This window comes from Etheostoma cragini, chromosome 2 (assembly GCF_013103735.1).
Source record: "Etheostoma cragini isolate CJK2018 chromosome 2, CSU_Ecrag_1.0, whole genome shotgun sequence".
Classification (NCBI taxonomy): Eukaryota; Metazoa; Chordata; class Actinopteri; order Perciformes; family Percidae; genus Etheostoma; species Etheostoma cragini.
Window position 1 is genome coordinate 2,290,678 of NC_048408.1, and position 18,043 is coordinate 2,308,720.

The 18,043-nt window shown below is 42.2% G+C and overlaps 1 protein-coding gene across 1 annotated transcript; it reads left to right on the top strand.

Moving 5' to 3' along the window:
• The first annotated feature begins 59 nt into the window (after positions 1-59).
• Positions 60-16,561, top strand: LOC117937340. Its single transcript, XM_034861242.1, has 9 exons — positions 60-614; positions 1,407-1,537; positions 3,399-3,581; positions 5,530-5,596; positions 8,175-9,040; positions 10,152-10,404; positions 13,154-13,236; positions 13,793-13,907; positions 14,865-16,561. Exons 1-9 carry the CDS (start codon positions 326-328, stop codon positions 16,094-16,096), a joined length of 3,219 nt encoding a protein of 1,072 aa, XP_034717133.1. The 5' UTR covers positions 60-325; the 3' UTR covers positions 16,097-16,561.
• Positions 16,562-18,043: the final 1,482 nt, after the last annotated feature.

The window sequence follows — 18,043 nt, forward strand, 5'->3', positions numbered from 1 at the left end:
GTACCTATAATGGGTCCAGTGACCCTCGTCCTCGGTCTACTGAATGGCAGGTCCGCTCCCAAACAGAGGGGGCGTTGTACTGTAGTTCATACTGGAAAAATACCATACTGTGCAGCCAGCCGTCATATCAACAAAGACTCTGCAGCCTGGGTGCCCAGGTTTTTCTCCGTTATATTGGAAAAAGTTTTTAAAAAAAACACAGGCCTAGTTATGAATTTTAGGTAGCACTGCAACGTGTTAGAACTACCAGTGTCTTTTTAAAAGAAAAAAAGTCGGTTCACTCGATCAAAAAGGCTAACGTAAGCGTTTCAAGCTCGCTGTGACAATGTCGACTGCCGTGGACTTCCATTCTCAGATTGCCTCCATCATGGAGGTGCTGGCTAACGCGGCCGTTGCAGAAATTTGTAAAGTTGTGGACGACGGATACGCGGTGGTTCACCTGGAGATGTCCCGGAGTCAGAAAGAGAACGAGGTTCTGCGCAGGAAAATCAAACTGCTGGAGCTGCACGTCGCCAGGTACCGAGCGGAGAGAGTGAAGGGACCGGAAGGCTCTCCCTGCAGCCGCTATACCGGGGTCCGCCTCCTCAACCGGCAGAATAGGACCTCACTGGCAGGTAGCCTTGCAACCTGGAGCTCATCTGGCGATAAAACCCCTGTTTTCCCCGTTCTGTTGGCTCAGAGCTCAAATCACTTTTGCACCATATGTATCGCATATGTATTCACTTTTTACAACAGTGTTGCAAAAGTCACTGTTTTGTGGTTATAGAAAAATAAACCCGAGTAAAAAAACAAAATAAGTATATATGTAAATATTGTATTACAAGTTTGCAGCTGTCATTGTGTTCCATGTAAATGAATATTGTGAATGTTTTTTTCTGTGACTTCACATTCAGAATGCAGGTGTGTGAACATTCTTTAGGAGTGCACATTCCGATTTTGTTTTTTTTACAAGCTGTCATGTTTTTTTCTGTCTGACTCAAATTCAGATCACAAGTTCAGCTTGTTTTTCTGCAAGTTGTCAGATCATGTTCTACAAGCTTTCACATCTTGCACCATATTTACATTGTTATTGTTATTTTCAACCTGGACCCCATTACCCTATATATTTGTGTCTAATAGATTGATGTGAACAAAAATCGTTGAATTTGGTCCATTACTGAGCGAGATCACAGTGACAGGCCAGTGTGAATGGAGCTGTAATGTAGCCTAATGGGGCAATTGTACACCCTCTGGTTTTGTCCTCTAAAAGCGATTGTTCTCTCCCTTAGTAATTAAAAGTGTCTAACAACATTATAGATCTCACAAGGTGACTTCTTGTGCAATGACAGCGGTGTGGAAAGTGGAACGTTCGTACAGAAATTATAGATACAATTTAACCAAATATTCTCCTTCTATTGTTCCACCAGGCCCCTCTCTGCAAGGCAGGACCAGGTTTTTGAACCGAGACCCGGGGAATCCGCAGTCTGTGCAGAACATCGAGCCTATGAACCCGGACCAGGATTCTGACCAGGAGGTCGTCACCACCACCAAAACTGAGGTAGTTATTCCACAGTGTACCGTTATGGATGATGAGGGCGAGTGAGATGGACAACTTAAAAAAAATAAAGAAAAGTAACAGAACCTGTTTTTTTTGAGGAATTTCCTTTGGATCATTTTATGTGTATCTTTAGTTTGGCCCTTGTCCTATCCGGTAACATGCAAGGGGCAGTATTTATGACAGATAGAGCGGATTGCGTCATACTCTATAAGTCACACCCACCCAAGTCCGATTTTTTCATTGTGGGGTAGCTCTAGCCAGGTTAGCCATTATTAGCTATACCAGTTTATAATGCTGATGGGGCTAATAACTGTATGTGAGTACAGATTTCACTAGTTTTCATGCTCATGCCATGTTGGATTTTTAGCTCGGGGTACTGCGAGGTTGTCCAGAAAGCCGAGGTCAGGGGGCGTTTCCGACTTTAACCTTGAAATATCCGACTTCCGAGTACAAATGGAACGCTCTATGACCTAACGTTATGCCCAACGTTAGGTGTGCAGCAAGCATTTTGTTGCCTAGTCAAATATCTATATGTCAGTTTTAGGCTAACTATATGTCTCTAAGCTAAGCTAAGAAATGTAACATCTGTTTGGTAGCAGACAAAATTGACGAGTACTTTTTTCCTCGCATGGGGGCGGGACTTAAACTCATTCCTCATGTGGCCAGGTTGGTTCAGTGGTAGAGCACATATACATAGCGGTTCAACGCCTCGAAGCGGAGGTCCAGGGTTTGAGCTGTGACGGTTTCCTGCGTGTCCCCCCCCCCCCCATTATGGTGGGCTCTTCACGACCAATGAAAAGATGTAATGAAAAAAAAAAAAAAACATGTTGCTTTTGTAATATGAAATTGACTTAAACAAACAACTGAAGTTACATATTAAAAGGCAATACTCCGAAACAGTTGTGGACAGGGCTTGACATTAGCCCTCGCCATCCCGCCAAATGTGGGTAATATCGGTAGTGGCGGGTAACACAGTCACTCTCACTAGCCACTTTGGCGGGTAGCATGTCTTTATATTGGTGGAGGGAGTAGCCTACTGTACCACAACACAGGAATACAGCTGTGACCCAGTGGGCTATGGCCGGTGTACGACGGCCAGTACTGCACACCTGACAAGCAAGCTGCTGCGAGTCCTTAAAATATCCCCCAGAGTTCAGTTCAGTGTGCACGCTTTCTTTTACATCCCTACAGCACCTAGCCTATGCATAAGGAGCTGCTCTTTTATGTCTGCATCTTATTCGGTTGCACGTTTTCATACAAAAAAGATCTTTACACACATTATCAGTATTTAATGACTGCAGTGTTGTATTTCATGTAGTCCTGATTTAGATGTTTACAGTGAAGATGCTGAGTGGCTAGTAGCTGTGGCTGGTGAGCTTTTTTTAATGTCAAGCCCCGGTTGTGGACATAAATGAAGACAACTGATAACCCATGCCAATTAAGTTTTGTTATTGAAAATATGAAATGAACTTTTGTATCGTGTATGAACTGAACATACTTGTAATGTGTACTTCATTTTCATAGTTTGAAAATCTCCCCCAAAATGTAAAATATGTTTTGGACAGAAACACAAATATGAAGAAATATAGGTATATGGACTTTCATTTAGAAGAAAAAATAAAATACTATTTGAAAAATAATTTAATGTTGTGTTCAAAGATAACACTAATTGTCAAGTTTTTGTGTGGGAAACATCTTATTTTGCAATCTGAACGTAACCTGGAATATTAGTATTTAAATAAGGGCAAAACTGGAACACTGTGCATAGTTTAAAACTATGGGCAACAGCGCTATTATTGAAATTGTATAACAATTGAATTTTTGTTGGTAGGAACTGTTTATTATCATATTGTCGTCTCAGTCAGCAGAACCTGAGGAGGAGGTGGGGGAGCTGCTGATCGTCAAGGTGGAGGGAACGATGGAGACCGGAGCCACCAACCACGAGGTGCCAGTAGACGCCTGCACCGGCAGCAGAGGAGACTCCCACACCGCCACATCCCTCCCCGCTACCTCGCCAGACGCCAGACGCCGCAGCGAAACGGAGGTCAGTGGATCCGACATCACCTTTGTTGTCGACAGGACAGCTGAAACTGACAGCAGCAGCAGTGACACAACCCACAATTCCCAGCTGGAGCTAGCCGGAAGTGATGTCAGAGCATGGGAGAGGGAGCCGCTGACCTCAGACGCTAGCATGACGCCAAGCTGGGACTCCTTGCCAGCTTCTTGTGATGATGTAATGGACGGCATGAGAGATAACAAGGCGGCATTAAACACCTCTGAGTCCTCCCTGTCAGATGTGATAGTCATTGATGGAGGGGGGGTGTCACAGCAGTGGGAGTTGTCAGCTGTAGACCAGACACAGAAAGAAGCAGGCAGAGGCAGACATGAAAACACTACATCAACTATGATTCAGTGTGCTGGGCTGGAATCTGAAGGACACAGGTCGGTGCAGGTGCAGTCCTCTCTGCAGACTTGGTCCGTTCTCCCTCGCGATGACATTCCAAGAACATCCAGTGGAGCAACTACTGTGAGCATCAACTCGTCCGTGAGCCACCAATTCAATTCAAATCACAGCACCCAAAGCCACCACAAGCCCTTCTCCAGCAGCTTCCACCTAGCTTTCTACCACGCCGTCACCAAGGAGCGCCCGTACGGCTGCACCAGCTGTACCAAGCGCTTCTTCCAGGAGTCAGACCTGCAGAAGCACATGGCCAGGCACACCAGGGAGAAGCACTTCACCTGCACGCTGTGTGGCAAGAGCTTCGTGTGCCAGAGCCAGCTGGAGATCCACCACAACGTGCACACCGGGGAGAGGCCCTTCAGCTGCTCTGTGTGCAACCGACGCTTCTCCCATCCCAGCAACCTCAAGAGGCACCAGAAGATCCAGCACTTAACACAAAGACCAGACCTCCCCCAGCACTGCCGCACCAAAGATTTACAGCCAGGGGTTATCACTGAAGAGGGCTAGACAAGTTTTTTTTTTTTACACAATGCTATTTTACTACAGCTGCAGTTTCACTTTTAAACACTGAGGGTTAATAAGCACTTCATTTTTTATCAAGCTGCCTTATGATGATAGGAAATGTAGTCTTTGCTCACTGCAAGGTAGGGCACAGTGCAGGCATAGCTTACTTCATCATAAACAGCTAAGCTAAGTTAATTAGCCCGGGTGCCAGTCAAATTTAGCCCCGCCCACAACATTTTAGGTTGGGAAGTTTGGTCTGGACTTGATCAGTTGTGGATCAATTATGCTCGAACCAGAGCTGTTCGGACCAATCAGATTGCCAGGGCAGGCTTTATAGGATGATGGACAGATGATCACCAGTAACAAAATCAACTGGAGAATTGAGATGTGAAGGGAGGAATCTTCGAGAATATGAGTGCTTTTAGTGCATTAGAATATTGGTATCAGGCATTTTTCCATTTTTATTATCTATTTAATAAAGATTTGACTGAAAGAGGAGTTTTCTTATCATATTCTAGTAAGAATTGTTGTCTGTTTTCTAATGAGAGGTAGAATTCTATAATTGTGCAATGAGAATTTGTTCTTTCCTCATTTAACCAAGTATGGTACAGTGATGATACTGTTTACCAAATGAAATAAAGATTATATATACTGATGTGGACATGGATACTGCATGAAAGCAGTAGCTGTTCTAGCGCCACTTGGATTCATCACATCCGGTGTAACTGAATGTTTAGCCAGATAATGTATCCTTTTAATCAGAGCTATGAGCTCACTAAAGAGAGTGTACTGATGTATACAGTGTAGTGTAAATAAATATTTTTTTGTATGGTGTCATGGTTTACTGATTTAGTCACAGTGGAATGCATTTCTATTCTGCAGTTAGTAAGTAAATCTTAATGAAATAATTTGATTATATCTAGCACATAGATATTGCATAATGACTCCTGTATTAAATAATGATTATTACTGTGACCGAGCTTGGGGGGTTCTTTGTGTCAGCTAAAAGCCTGCCTCCTCTTTGCAGGGCCAGAGATGTCTGAAAAACACGAGCTGCGCTCAGCGCAAGGTGGAACAGATGCATGAAGTGCAAGGTATCGGACTGTTCTTCTGTCACACCGTTCAATCATTTTTCACCTACACCAAGCAACTTCACACCCCAGCTCTCCCATTTCTTGAATTACTACCAAACTGTCCATGTTTACCTCCTTAGCTGTTCCGTGATTAATTCTATTAAAGCATATAAGAGACGGAAATATTTGAATCTGAACAGCCACTGAATACGTATTTGAGTATTTTACTTTAAAAGGCATATATCTGAATGCATTTGTTCTGAATTCACTTGCTATTTCAAGAGTTGAATTTGAAGGTGAAAATGTATTCAATGGTCTCAAATTTAGATTAAGAAATTAAAGTTGAAATAATTGACATACCAACATCTGGGCTATCCAGGACAGGGTAGAGTCATCTTTTGATGAGATGTGAACTTAGACAAATAAGTTCAAATTTTTCAGACAGGTTTTTAAAGTATAATATTCAGGATTGACCCCAAATAGTCAAAGGAGCCTGATTTGTCAGTCGAATCTTCAGAGGTGTAATGAAACAAGGATCATGCTATTTTGGCTATATGGGGGTGCTCAATGGTTTTAATATACTGTATCTTTTAAGGTGTGTGAATAAATCCAACAGCTCCATGACAGATTTAAGTTTTATGGCATCTTGGCGGCAGGGATTGTAACCATTTAACTGAAAATGTGGGGAAAGTGTGGGTGCACTTTGAAATAGTAAAAGATGATCCAAAGTAAGATACAAGTTGTGTGCCACCGCCCGATACAGGAGCACAGCCGTGATCCAGTGTGCAGCCTCCGCTATCATCTGTCCGCCCTAATGAATCCCCAATCCTGCACACCAGACCAGCAAGTCACGGCGATATATGCAACAAGATGTTTGTATATGTGAATGACACTTGAGTGCACCCTCCAAACCACTTTAAATGAATCTCCTACACCCGGCAACCCTTATGCAATAAGAACCTATTCTTGTTATGTCTGTGTCCTAAAAGGGAGCATGTTTTCATACAAAAGGAGCTTTACACACAACCTTATCACATCTGAATATTAATATACTGGATAATATATCACGGTAGTTGGCCTCCCAAATAATTGAAGTGCACAGGGTAATTGATATATTTCAATTTGATTTTCGCAAATTGTATTCCACTGAAACAGGTCTCCTTAAGGTCTTAAATGATGTTTTAATGGTTGCCGATGCTGGAGTTCAGTCTTGGTTTTTTAGGACCTCAGCGCTGCATTTGATACTGTCGACCACCATATTCTAATTGACAGGCTAAATTACCATTTCAGGGACTCCACTGGAGGGATTCTCCTACTCAAAGGACTTTTTTCAGTCTCTGTGGTGAATTTAGTCTTCAGTATTGGGAGACACTTTATTCTCTATATACTGTACATGCCGTCACTAAGACAGACTGGGGCACAGAGGAAGAAGATACAGTATATCAGACTTGAAGGTAGATACATACAAGAAGAAAATAAAGATTAGTCCACGTTTCTTCACTTCTCTCACTTCAATTCTCACCAATCATTTTTTAAAGCAGGATACATCAACACCATTGTAAAGGGATTAGATTTGCTCTCTATTGAGGTCCCATGAGACACTTTACAAATTAGTTTTCAGATTGATTTCTTCCTGTACCTTCAGCCATTAGCTACACTTTGGTGAAAATCAGCCTGCAAGGACTTGAACATGCACTAAAAGTCATCTCTATAAACATATTCAAAATGTCATTGTTGTTATGTGGTGGTACAGTTGCAAGCAAGATCTTTTATATCATTATTTAAGGTTTCTGACTCCTCTGCCAAACAGCAACGCACCAAACTAAGTATGTGTCCAAAATGTCTCCAGCTATTTTGATAATCAATTAATCAGTTTGACTTGACTCATTGTTTTTATGAAATAAGTAAAAAGAATTATCTGATTCCAGCTTCTAAAATGTGAATATGTTCTAGTTTCTTCGTCATTTCTCTGTAGCAGTAAACTGAATCTCAACAACAACAAAAAATCAAGCCATCTTGGGCTTTGGAAAAAACTGATTGACATTTCTAACCATTTTCTGACATTGTATAGGCCAAACGACATATCCATTAATCAAGAAAATAATTGACAGATTAATCAACAAGTGAAACAAATTGTTCATAATCAGCCCTACACCATTTATTATGAATGTGATGCAGCACTTTCTCACAGTTTACAATACAGATAAGTGGTCGGGGATTTCCTCCATATACAGTAGCTCTCACATACCGTTCCACAACTCATCAAAGACGCTTTGTCACGGTGGTCGGGCCTTGGTGGGATACCGACAAACAAGGCACACACAGATTGTTTTCTCAATTAAGTGTTTGGTCTATTAAATGTCAGAAAATTGTGAAAAAAGTCCCACGCCATTACTCCACTATATCTTTACTTATTAAATAACTGTTTGCTGCTATATTAACAAACGGCCTATTGAGGACAGCCCCTTAAGCTTGCAGCTTCAAAAAGAATGCAAGCATGCAGCTGACGAGACGATATATTTGTAAAATCATATGTAGTGCTTTGTTGTGTACAGCAACTCTTTTTTTCTAACTGTTTTCTTTGCTGTGGGCTCATCAGGTGTTACCCCAGATAAACACAGTCCCTCCCAAACGCTGCTGGGATGGCAGGAGAGCAGCGAGACGGAAGATGGGGATCGGCCATCTTGTTCCACACTCACAGCAGAAACCGTAGCAGGAACCTCATCATTTAGTCATTTTGTTTCTAAAAGGCCTCAGTGCAAAAGAGACCAGACACGCCCTGCCACTAACTCACTCCCCTATGCAGCGGAGGACAGCTGCAGGGAGACGTTGTCTTCTGGGCAAGGAGAGGAAGTAACCCCTCTCATAGGTCAGCCACAGCTGTGTATTCAGATCAGTGAACCACGCAGTGAAGGGATGTTTGAAGATAATGCATCCTACAATCTTTCTACCTTTAACAATACCCCGGTTGCCATGGGGACAGTCAACTCCCAGCAACGGCAAAGCCAGCATTCCTGGTCTGGAATCCGGCCGTTGGACAACGCCCTCTTCCCCAGTCAGAACCCCCTTCACCAAGCATCCAGCAGTCAGAACCAGGAGTGCAGGTCAGCACAGTGCCAGCAGCCCTCCCTCCCCTACGCCTGCACCTTCTGTGCTCGCCGCTACGCCCACCAGTGCCAGCTGCGCATCCACGAGCGCGTCCACACAGGGGAGAAGCCGTACCAGTGCGTCCAGTGTGGGAAGCGCTTCGGCCAGGTCTGCAGCCTCAAGCGCCACCAGATGGTCCACACAGGGGAGAAGCCGTTCTCCTGTCCTCACTGTGGGAAGCAGTTCTCCACTTCTACCAACCTGAAGGTCCACCAGAGCGTCCACACCGGAGAGAAGAGGTTTCACTGCTCCAAGTGTGGCAAGAACTTCTCCTTCCTCAGCAACCTCATCAGGCACCAGGCTCTGCACACCGCCAAGTAGACCAAATAACGTAGGGAAAAGCCTGTTGCAGGTCTAATGATGCAATTAGGACAACACAACAATCCAGATTTGTTTTATGACAATAAACTGTTCAGGTGTTTATATTATTGTTAAAATGAATACATATTTCATGTATTCACAGAGGATCTCTATCTGTGACATCTATCTGTTTCTAACCTGCAGAGTTGACACACCTGACACACCTCCAACAAACAACAAAGGACTGTCCTCATCAGGGGAAGTCATGTAAACGTGTCTGTCTCAACAAACAGCTGTCTATACTTTGAAGAGATGAAAATGTAACTTACATTTGCTTATCTTTTTGCTTCTTGATGAGAAAAACTGACTAATTTCAAAAGCTGCGGAACAGATAAGGTGATGTGCGTTTCATCCAGAAATCACATTACAAGGAAAAAGGGGAAACGAGGAAAGGGGACTTAAAAAAAGAGGGAGTTAACATTATACAATGAAAATGAGACACGTTGGGTTGTTTAATTCATAGGTTAATACAGTATTTTTTGGGTTGATACATTTTACATTTTACAACTTCTGGGCCAGCAAAGTAGCCTACATTAATAAATAAAAGATTCCGATTTTCTGTTATACCTGTGTTTAGAGGACTTTAGAAATATACGAATAGGCTAATAAAATGAAAAGTGTGGGAAAGACTGAATAAACAGAATATAAAAATAAGACTTTATTTTTCTGTGTGTGTGTGTGTGTTTTACGGGTCTTGGACTCATGGCATGATGGCAAGTATTTTTAAAATCCTCGCTGTTGGCCAAATATTCCAGTGTGTTACAGTTTATGGTTTTAATGTAGTCCCACCAATTAAATAAAATGTTATAATTTTAATTTGAAGGATTCAACACTCGTCCTGGTGATTGCCATCATAGACAGTTAAAGGCATATGCGCTAAGGAACAACCTTGCGGCAAACCGGAAGTAAATAGAAACTATTTTAATCTGACGGCAGTCATCACGGAGAATGCCTATTATTGTCTCCTCTCATATGTCTCAGGTGTGACCATATGAGGCTGAATTCATTTTGTTGTCTATAAATCGGCAGTAGTTTTGTTGGGAGAAACGTAACGTGACCGTGCCGGTAGGGCAGGATGGCGAATTTTGTGAATTTCCACAATCAGATGGCGTCCATCATGGAAGTGTTAGCTAACGCGGCGGTAGCTGAGATCTGCCAGCTCGTGGATGACGGCTTCGCCACCCTGAGGCTGGAAATATCCCGGAGCCAGAGGGAGAACCTGGCCCTGAAGAGCAGGCTGCGGCTGATGGAGGTCCGTTCAGGAGAGCAGCCACCCAGAGAGCCCACCCCCCCGCCGCTGGTCGTGACCTGCACCACTAGAGGTTAGCCTGCTCCAGTGGTGGATGAAGTAGCCTACTCACATTATCTATTTAAGTAAAAACACGGTAAAAATACCCTGTTACAAGTAAAAGTCCTGCATTGAAAATATTACTTAAGTAGAAGTAGCCTGTAACGTTAAGAATCATCATAAATAGTCTGTTATATTGTGTTATACATCGTGTGCAAAAAATCTTAATTTGTAAAGTAACTAGTAACTAAAGCTGTGAGTTGAATATTGTGAAGTAAAAAGTACAATATTTCTCTCTGAAATGCAGCGGAGTAGAAGTAGAAAGTAGCTTGAAAAGTAACCTAAAGTACCTATAATTTGTACTTAAAGGGGTGGTTCAGAATTTTTGGACATAGGACCTCATTTCCAAGTTAGCCAGTGTCTTAATGTATAGTATGCATTTATGTGTTGTATTTATCAGTGGAGACCATTTTCAACACGTTTCATCCAGTCCTTCCAGCTGCAGAGTTCGCTGGTACTAGGCTAGCACAAGTCAACGGTTTATGCTAGCCTGCCATTAAAAACAGTCATGGAATATTAAATTATAACGCCAGACTATCGATAAATGTCTGTGTTGCTAAGGGAAAGAATCATCCTGTAGACAGCATTACTAATCTTGAAACGAAAGTAATGTTTTCCCAGTAAAAGAACGTTTGCTCCTTGGATTTGCTGGTCCAGTCAGAGAGACTAAGTGGAAAATGACAAAACTTTTCTTCAAAACCTAAAAAATTCGGGGCTTTTGAGATAACATTCGGGGATGGAGCCCTGGAAGCCACCCCATTGCCCCACCCTTGGTTGGGTGTATGGTTATTTGGCTACAGGCCAATTGTTGTCCAAGAGAGGACAGATAGATGCAAGGGGGGTGCCCAATAAGGGACACCTCAATGGTTTTGGCATGTTTACAGTGTGCATTGAGTTTATCACCTAATTATCTTCTTGGTTCATGGATTTTAGCATCCAATTTGTTTAGAGTCTTTATTTTCTATATCCATATATATGAGGAAGTAAAGCATATATATGTGAAGAAGAAAACTTTGTCACTATAATAAAACAACGCAAAATTGTGTGGCAAACAGTAGCGAACGGACTGAATGACAATATACATTTGGCAACCACTGCTCTTAACGGAAACCATTCTGCCCACTTTTAACGCAAAATAATACGTTGTTGTCACATAATGTCTATTTTTAGGCTACTCGCACATTCAGTCGGTCCGCGACTGACTGCAACGCTTTGTCATGCTGCTTCATTACAGCGGCCGTGTTTCTTACAAATACAGTGTTTCACTTCATCAGACTTCCATAGGAAGCTGCTGCTCACTCTTTGTAAATTAAATGCACAATGCATTTACATCTCCATTTTAGCATCAGTAAATCTGTGACCAACCTCTGTTAAGGGAAAGCTGTGAACGTGCATATGTCCAAATTACTTCAGCCTGGTTTGACCTAGTCAATCCTCCTCAGCCTCGCATGGCCTTCGTGAAAAGCACAAAGACAGGATGCACAGATTAGACCATATCATCAATATTGAATTAAGAGTAATAGATTTCTTGAATGTCAACAGTTTTTAAATCCAAAATTCGGTTGAGATTTAAGGAATACAAAATGGACTAGGATCTACAGTACCTCCAATGATAGCAGACTTTCTTAAACTCTCACTACCCAAAACTACTAACAAAGATAAAAATGTACTGTTGAAAACAGATGATTCAGTCTCTCTCACATTCTTAAAGCGGGAGACAGATCTATCCATTAGTCCAGACCTAAACTTCTGGACGCAAATATGTTTAAATACTTTTAGAATGACTAAAAATCCCAATATGCAACCCCTATAGTATAAAAATCTCCATAGAACACTATACAGGACAACAAAAGTTTAGAAAGGGTCTTTGTTACCTGAGCAGTCAAACATCCTTAACATATCTGATAGTTAAATACATGCTATGTGGCAATATGCACCTGTCCAGAAGTTCAGGCAGACGATATGTGAGGACCCATCGACTTGGCTAAAGTACCCCTTCCCAGTTTCCCCATCACTCTGCATGCTGGGAGACCTAAGTGACATTCATTCAAGAAAACTATCTTCATAAACTGGAAGGCAAAAAAGAATTTAAGTATCACCCAATACAAGAATTTCCATATCCTTTATAAATAAATGGCTGACCCTGATTCCTAAAGATAGGCATCGGCCAGAGAAAAACCCATATCGGTTGAACTGTAGTTATTGTTGGAACAGTGGAAAGACGAACCAAAACGGCTTTCTATAGTTTTATTTTGTGTCTGTTGTCTTTAAATGAAGTATCTTTTATGATGATAAAATTACTGTGTATTTACATGAAGTCTGGTGGCTGTAACAATAGCAATTTCACAGACGATTTTATGTTTGGAAAAAGGATTTTACTCTTAAACACACATGTCGACCTCTCTATAATCCTTTGCATAATCTTGTCAGACACTTATATTAACAATAATATTATTCTGAGCCTCTCGGTGGCAAAAAAACACTTTTGTAGACGTAAATTCAAGGTGCGCAATAGCCCAATATCTTACATTGTAGCTTGTTTTGCTGACTGCCGACTGCAGCAATATACTGGGCCAATGTCAAAGCTTGTTGTTCCCATGATTCACATAGACAGAAAACATAAAATGGGGTCCAGGTTGAAGAAAAAGAAGAAATTACCCTTTTAAAGAAGCTGTAACTTGATAACAAACGTGTAACAAACGCCTCTGATTTATTTTGAGCAGATCACTTCGGAGAAGACGGCTCTGCCATTACCAAAAAAGTCAACTTCACTATGCTGGAGAACACTGACCCTCAGCAGTCCCAGGTCAGTGCACCTGTCCGTTTGTCTTACGGTGTGAACGCGCAAAAAAACGAGGGGAAGGGGTAAGGGGTAGGGGTAAGACAGAGAAATGAGATTCAGCTTTTATCTGTCAATGTCCACATTAGAGCTCGGACAATATATATTGGCGGGCCGATATTCAAATCAGAAATCATTTACAATGACAAATAAATGATTCTGATAAATGAATATTTAAAAAAAAAACAGATAGTCAACCATGTTATGAGTGTTGGCGGTGCAGTTTGTCCACCAGAGGGCGGTCTACAACGTCCCTCTTATTTTTTTTTTATATTGTGTTTTTGTTCAAAGGACTAAGTTTCATATCTTAAGTTTGTATTTTTATATACACAGTACATCCACATACAGTACAGGTGAGAAATCCTTGCTTTCTAGCTGAAACATAACCAGTTAAAGTAAAGATTTCGTTAAAAGTTTATAAAAAAATTGATGCACGTGCATGGCTGCTAATGACTTAGCCATGCACTTTTCAGATTTGTTCAGTAGCAGTAAAGACCTTGCATACATGTTTTCTGTCTGCCAGCTGGTGGTTGTGATGAAGCAGGCGGTGGAGCCAGAGGTGGTTACCATAAAGACGGAAAGGCAAGAGGAGGAGCTGAGTGTGTTGGAAGACCATCAGACAGCTTCTAACAGCAGCGGTATGTACGAAAGACTTTAAGATACTGTCCAGTTTTTGACCAAAAAACAAAAAGGAAGACAAAGACAAAAACATCAATAAAAGTCACAACCGCATTACTAGGCCAGAGAGAGGGAGAGTAAGCAGTAGGTCGTATACTTTCTTTTATCTTTTGTGGGGAAAGTAGAATTTCTTGTTGTTATTATTCAATGTAATTTGCACTTTCAAGAGTAAGAGATGCTGTATTTTTAGTTTTTATAGCTGATTGTCTTATTTTGTTTACATGTTCCAGATGGAGTCTGGAGTTGATGTGGGGTACTTATGGTTTACTGTTTACATCTCACTTTACACACTCAGGGGAGAGACTGTATGACACTCAGCGGTACAACCTGAGACATGCACAATAAAAACAAATGGCCTTCTGAATTGTAGTTTTGCTTTTCCCTGCATTGATTGTACCAAACTGTGGTGTTTGAACCGAACCAAGACTTCTGTGTACCGTTCCACCCCTACTCACCAGTAGTCAGTAAATATACCGGTAGCTGGTATTACGGCTTGTCACACCTCCTCCTGTCCCCACGGGGGCCAGCTGCAGAGTTGGAACCACCGTTCCTCAATGTTGTCTATTCCAATTGTCTTTATACTGGGTGCATCTCTATATCTATCTCATCTAAAGGCTGATTCAACAGCTTATCCACACTGTCAGGAATATAAGTCTGCAAAATGAAATCCCTTTTAAATTTGAATTAATTCATGTGTTTTATTTTATTTTCCAATAACCTGTTAATTTGAATACATGAGTCTAGATAATGTAATAATATGCCTTTTAAAAAAATTCTATGTGTATATTTGTCAATTGTAAACATTTTTAAATACAGGTTGTGGTCCAAAGGTGTAAAGTAACGTAAGATGAGGGAATTGATGTTGATGATGGAAGATTGATATAACCTTGTCTTTTTTCTCTCCGTCCAATCTCCAGCTGGACCTCTTTCTCTGTCTCTTGCTGCTGAGAGCGACCACCTACTGAGTGTCGAAGCAGAAACCCCCAGAGTAAGTGTGTCATGTCGAAATGAAAATCAGGACCTGGCCAGACCTGAAGCTCAGCAGCAGGAGAAGAAGGAGAGAGTGGATGAGGCCAGTACTCCGTGTCGGTACTCTCATCCTTTAGAACAAAGCCATGGAGGTGGTGGTCCAAACACAGACAGGGAAATGACAGACTTGACCGAAGAAGACGACAAAAGTTGTGTTGACTCTTTGTCTGCTGAGTCGAGTAGTAGTAAAGTTCCTGATATTGACACTGCACTGATAAAGAAACTAGATTCACCTAAAAATACCGGAGGGGAAGTTTTGTGTGGTGCAGCAGCAGACTGGAGGGGAGAGGAAGTGTTAGCAGCAATCAAACTGGAGGCTGAACCTTCCTGTTCTGAAGCTTTTCTGACATATCATTCTTTAGTTTCTGTCACTAGAGATGAGAGTCAGAGTAACAGCAGGTTGACTAACACAACCAGTCAGCACACAGAGAGTGAAGCAGCAGAGCTGGACACCAGCAGCTTGGACGACGACTCCTTCGATGACCTATTCTCCTCCCCAGAGGTGGCTAGGTCTCTGACAGCTCCTGCCAAACACTCCACAAATGGAGTCACATGCATGGAGGAGCCCATGTCATCTTCATCTTTGCCTTTCCCGTGCAGCTTTGGGAACCCTTCCATGTCCGACTCTCTAACCGTCTCCTCCTTCAGTAACGCCTCCTCTGACTCCAGGTGCACAAGCTTTTCCTGCAGCACAGAGCGAGCATTTAGCTGCCAGCACTGCGGCCGCCTCTTCTCAACCTCCAGAGACCTGGCGGTGCACCAGCGCTCCCACGCCGGGGAGAGGATCTACAACTGTTACCTGTGTAAGAAGCCCTTCGTCCACCCACACCAGCTGAAAACCCACCAGCGGGTGCACACCGGAGAGAAACCGTTCAGCTGCTCTCAGTGCGGCAAGCGCTTTTCCCAGTCCAGCCATATTAAGAGACACATGAGCGTCCACACAGGGGAGAAGCGCTACACCTGTAGCCTCTGTGGGAAACGCTTTTCACAGGCCTGCAGCCTTAAGGTACACCAGACTGTCCACACCGGAGAGAGACCATACAGCTGCACAAAATGTGGCAAAAGGTTCTCTGTGCTGGGGAATCTGGTTCGCCACCAGAGCGTGCACATCACCAAATAAAGGGACTGGAGTGAATCAGAAATATACAAGAAGTGAAATGTGCATATAAAGTCTGTAGGGCTCATAATGTCAGTTAGAATGTGTTCAGCTGACTCTGCATTTTGTCATTTATATAGTTAAACGTACAATATGTAACTTTTTGTCACTAGGGGTCTCTCAATCAAAACTATGGATGGTAAACACAGACTTTTGATTACGGGAAGTTGTAGTTTTTATTGTTAAACACCAGTGCCGATCTGATTTCCCATTCAAGTTTATTCACATTACATTTTGTAACATTTATTTATGTCACTAATAAAGTATCTGCGGTTTCCCCAACATATCTAAATTTCTATTGATTTGATTTGTATTGGTAGCTGACCAGTTAGCTAACTAGTGAGAAAGCAAGCTAACATTAGCCAGCAGCTAAAACCACACTGTCACAATACATTTCACGTCAATGTCACCGGGAAAACGGGGTTTGTTGTAACGTTACTCAACGACGCTGGGTGACGGATGTGGGCGAGGTTGTCCAAACGATCCGATGGTCAATGTTATGCACCAGCATAGGTCTCTCAGCTGCCCAGGATCTCCTTTTCACTTTTTGTAATCTTAAAGGTCCCATGGCATGAAAATGTCACTTTGAGGTTTTTTATGCACTAATTACTTTAATATGCATTCCCCCAGCCTGCCTTTGGTCCCCCAGTGGCTAGAAATAGCGATAGGTGTAAGCCCTGGGTATCCTGCTCTGCCTTTGACAAATTGAAAGCTCAGATGGGCTGATCTGGAATTGTGACCCTTATAGGGTCATAAAGGGCACGGTTTCCTCCCCTTTCTCTGCTTTGCCCGCTCAGAGAATTTGGCCCACCCATGGGAGAGAGACCTCATTGCTTTCAAACGAGCAATGTGGCATTTGGTCAAGACCACACCCCCACTCTCCTCAAGATGCTAGAGACTCAGAAATGGCAAATACTAAGGAAAGCTCAATGTGGGACTGGCTAAAGTGGCTGTACTTCTGTACCAAGGCTGAATTTTGGGAAAGAGACTTCAGATACAGTATGAGGGGACCACTAAGGTCTATGTAAAAGAGACTTCAGATACAGTTTTAGGGGACCACTAAGGTCTATGTAAAAGAGACTTCAGATACAGTATTAGGGGACCACTAAGGTCTATGTAAAAGAGACTTCAGATACAGTATTAGGGGACCACTAAGGTCTATGTAAAAGAGACTTCAGATACAGTATTAGGGAACCACTAAGGTCTATATAAAAGAGACTTCAGATACAGTATTAGGGGACCACTAAGGTCTATATAAAAGAGACTTCAGATACAGTTTTAGGGACCACTAAGGACTATATAAAAGAGACTTCAGATATACGGTATTAGGGGACCACTAAGGTGTGTGTATATATATATAAAAGCATCTAAAGAGCACCATGTCATTGGACCTTTAACTAGTTGTTATGGTGCCTAACCCCCCTTTTGTGGGGTTAATTTAGCTAACTGTAAAGACGGGCGCCGTTTGAGTGAGGCAGACAAACCGGGGTGTGCTAGCTGGTTAAATAAGCATTGGATTAGATGTCAATTTATACAGCCAACAATACTGATGAATTTATTCGTTGGTTAGCCCAGTGCTGTTAACCATGGTCAAAACAATCATACTTAAAATAACTTTAGAAGTGTGTTGAACGATGTAACCTTATAACGTTACCTACCTAGCATTAGCTAAAGTTGTTGCTAATGCTCATGCTTCACAAGTTAGCTGGTTTGATCGATATTGAAATCAATCAATATCTATAAATAAGGTCTCTGCTGCTGTGTTGCAAAGTGTTTATGTATCCAATGACAAAATGATGCCATGTGGCAGAAAAAAAGCAGTATTACAGTTACTGAGTATAAATTTCTGTGACAATGTACAATTTACAAGTGCTCTCGAACGTATCATCTTGGTGCCCATGTTGTGATGGC

Excerpts from the sequence above, each read along its gene's own strand:
- LOC117937340 (XM_034861242.1), top strand. The coding sequence starts at position 326 with ATGTCGACTGCCGTGGACTTCCATTCTCAGATTGCCTCCATCATGGAG. Across the intron at positions 1,538-3,398 it reads TCACCACCACCAAAACTGAG|TCAGCAGAACCTGAGGAGGA; the intron begins GTAGTTATTCCA and ends TTGTCGTCTCAG. Across the intron at positions 10,405-13,153 it reads CGTGACCTGCACCACTAGAG|ATCACTTCGGAGAAGACGGC; the intron begins GTTAGCCTGCTC and ends TATTTTGAGCAG.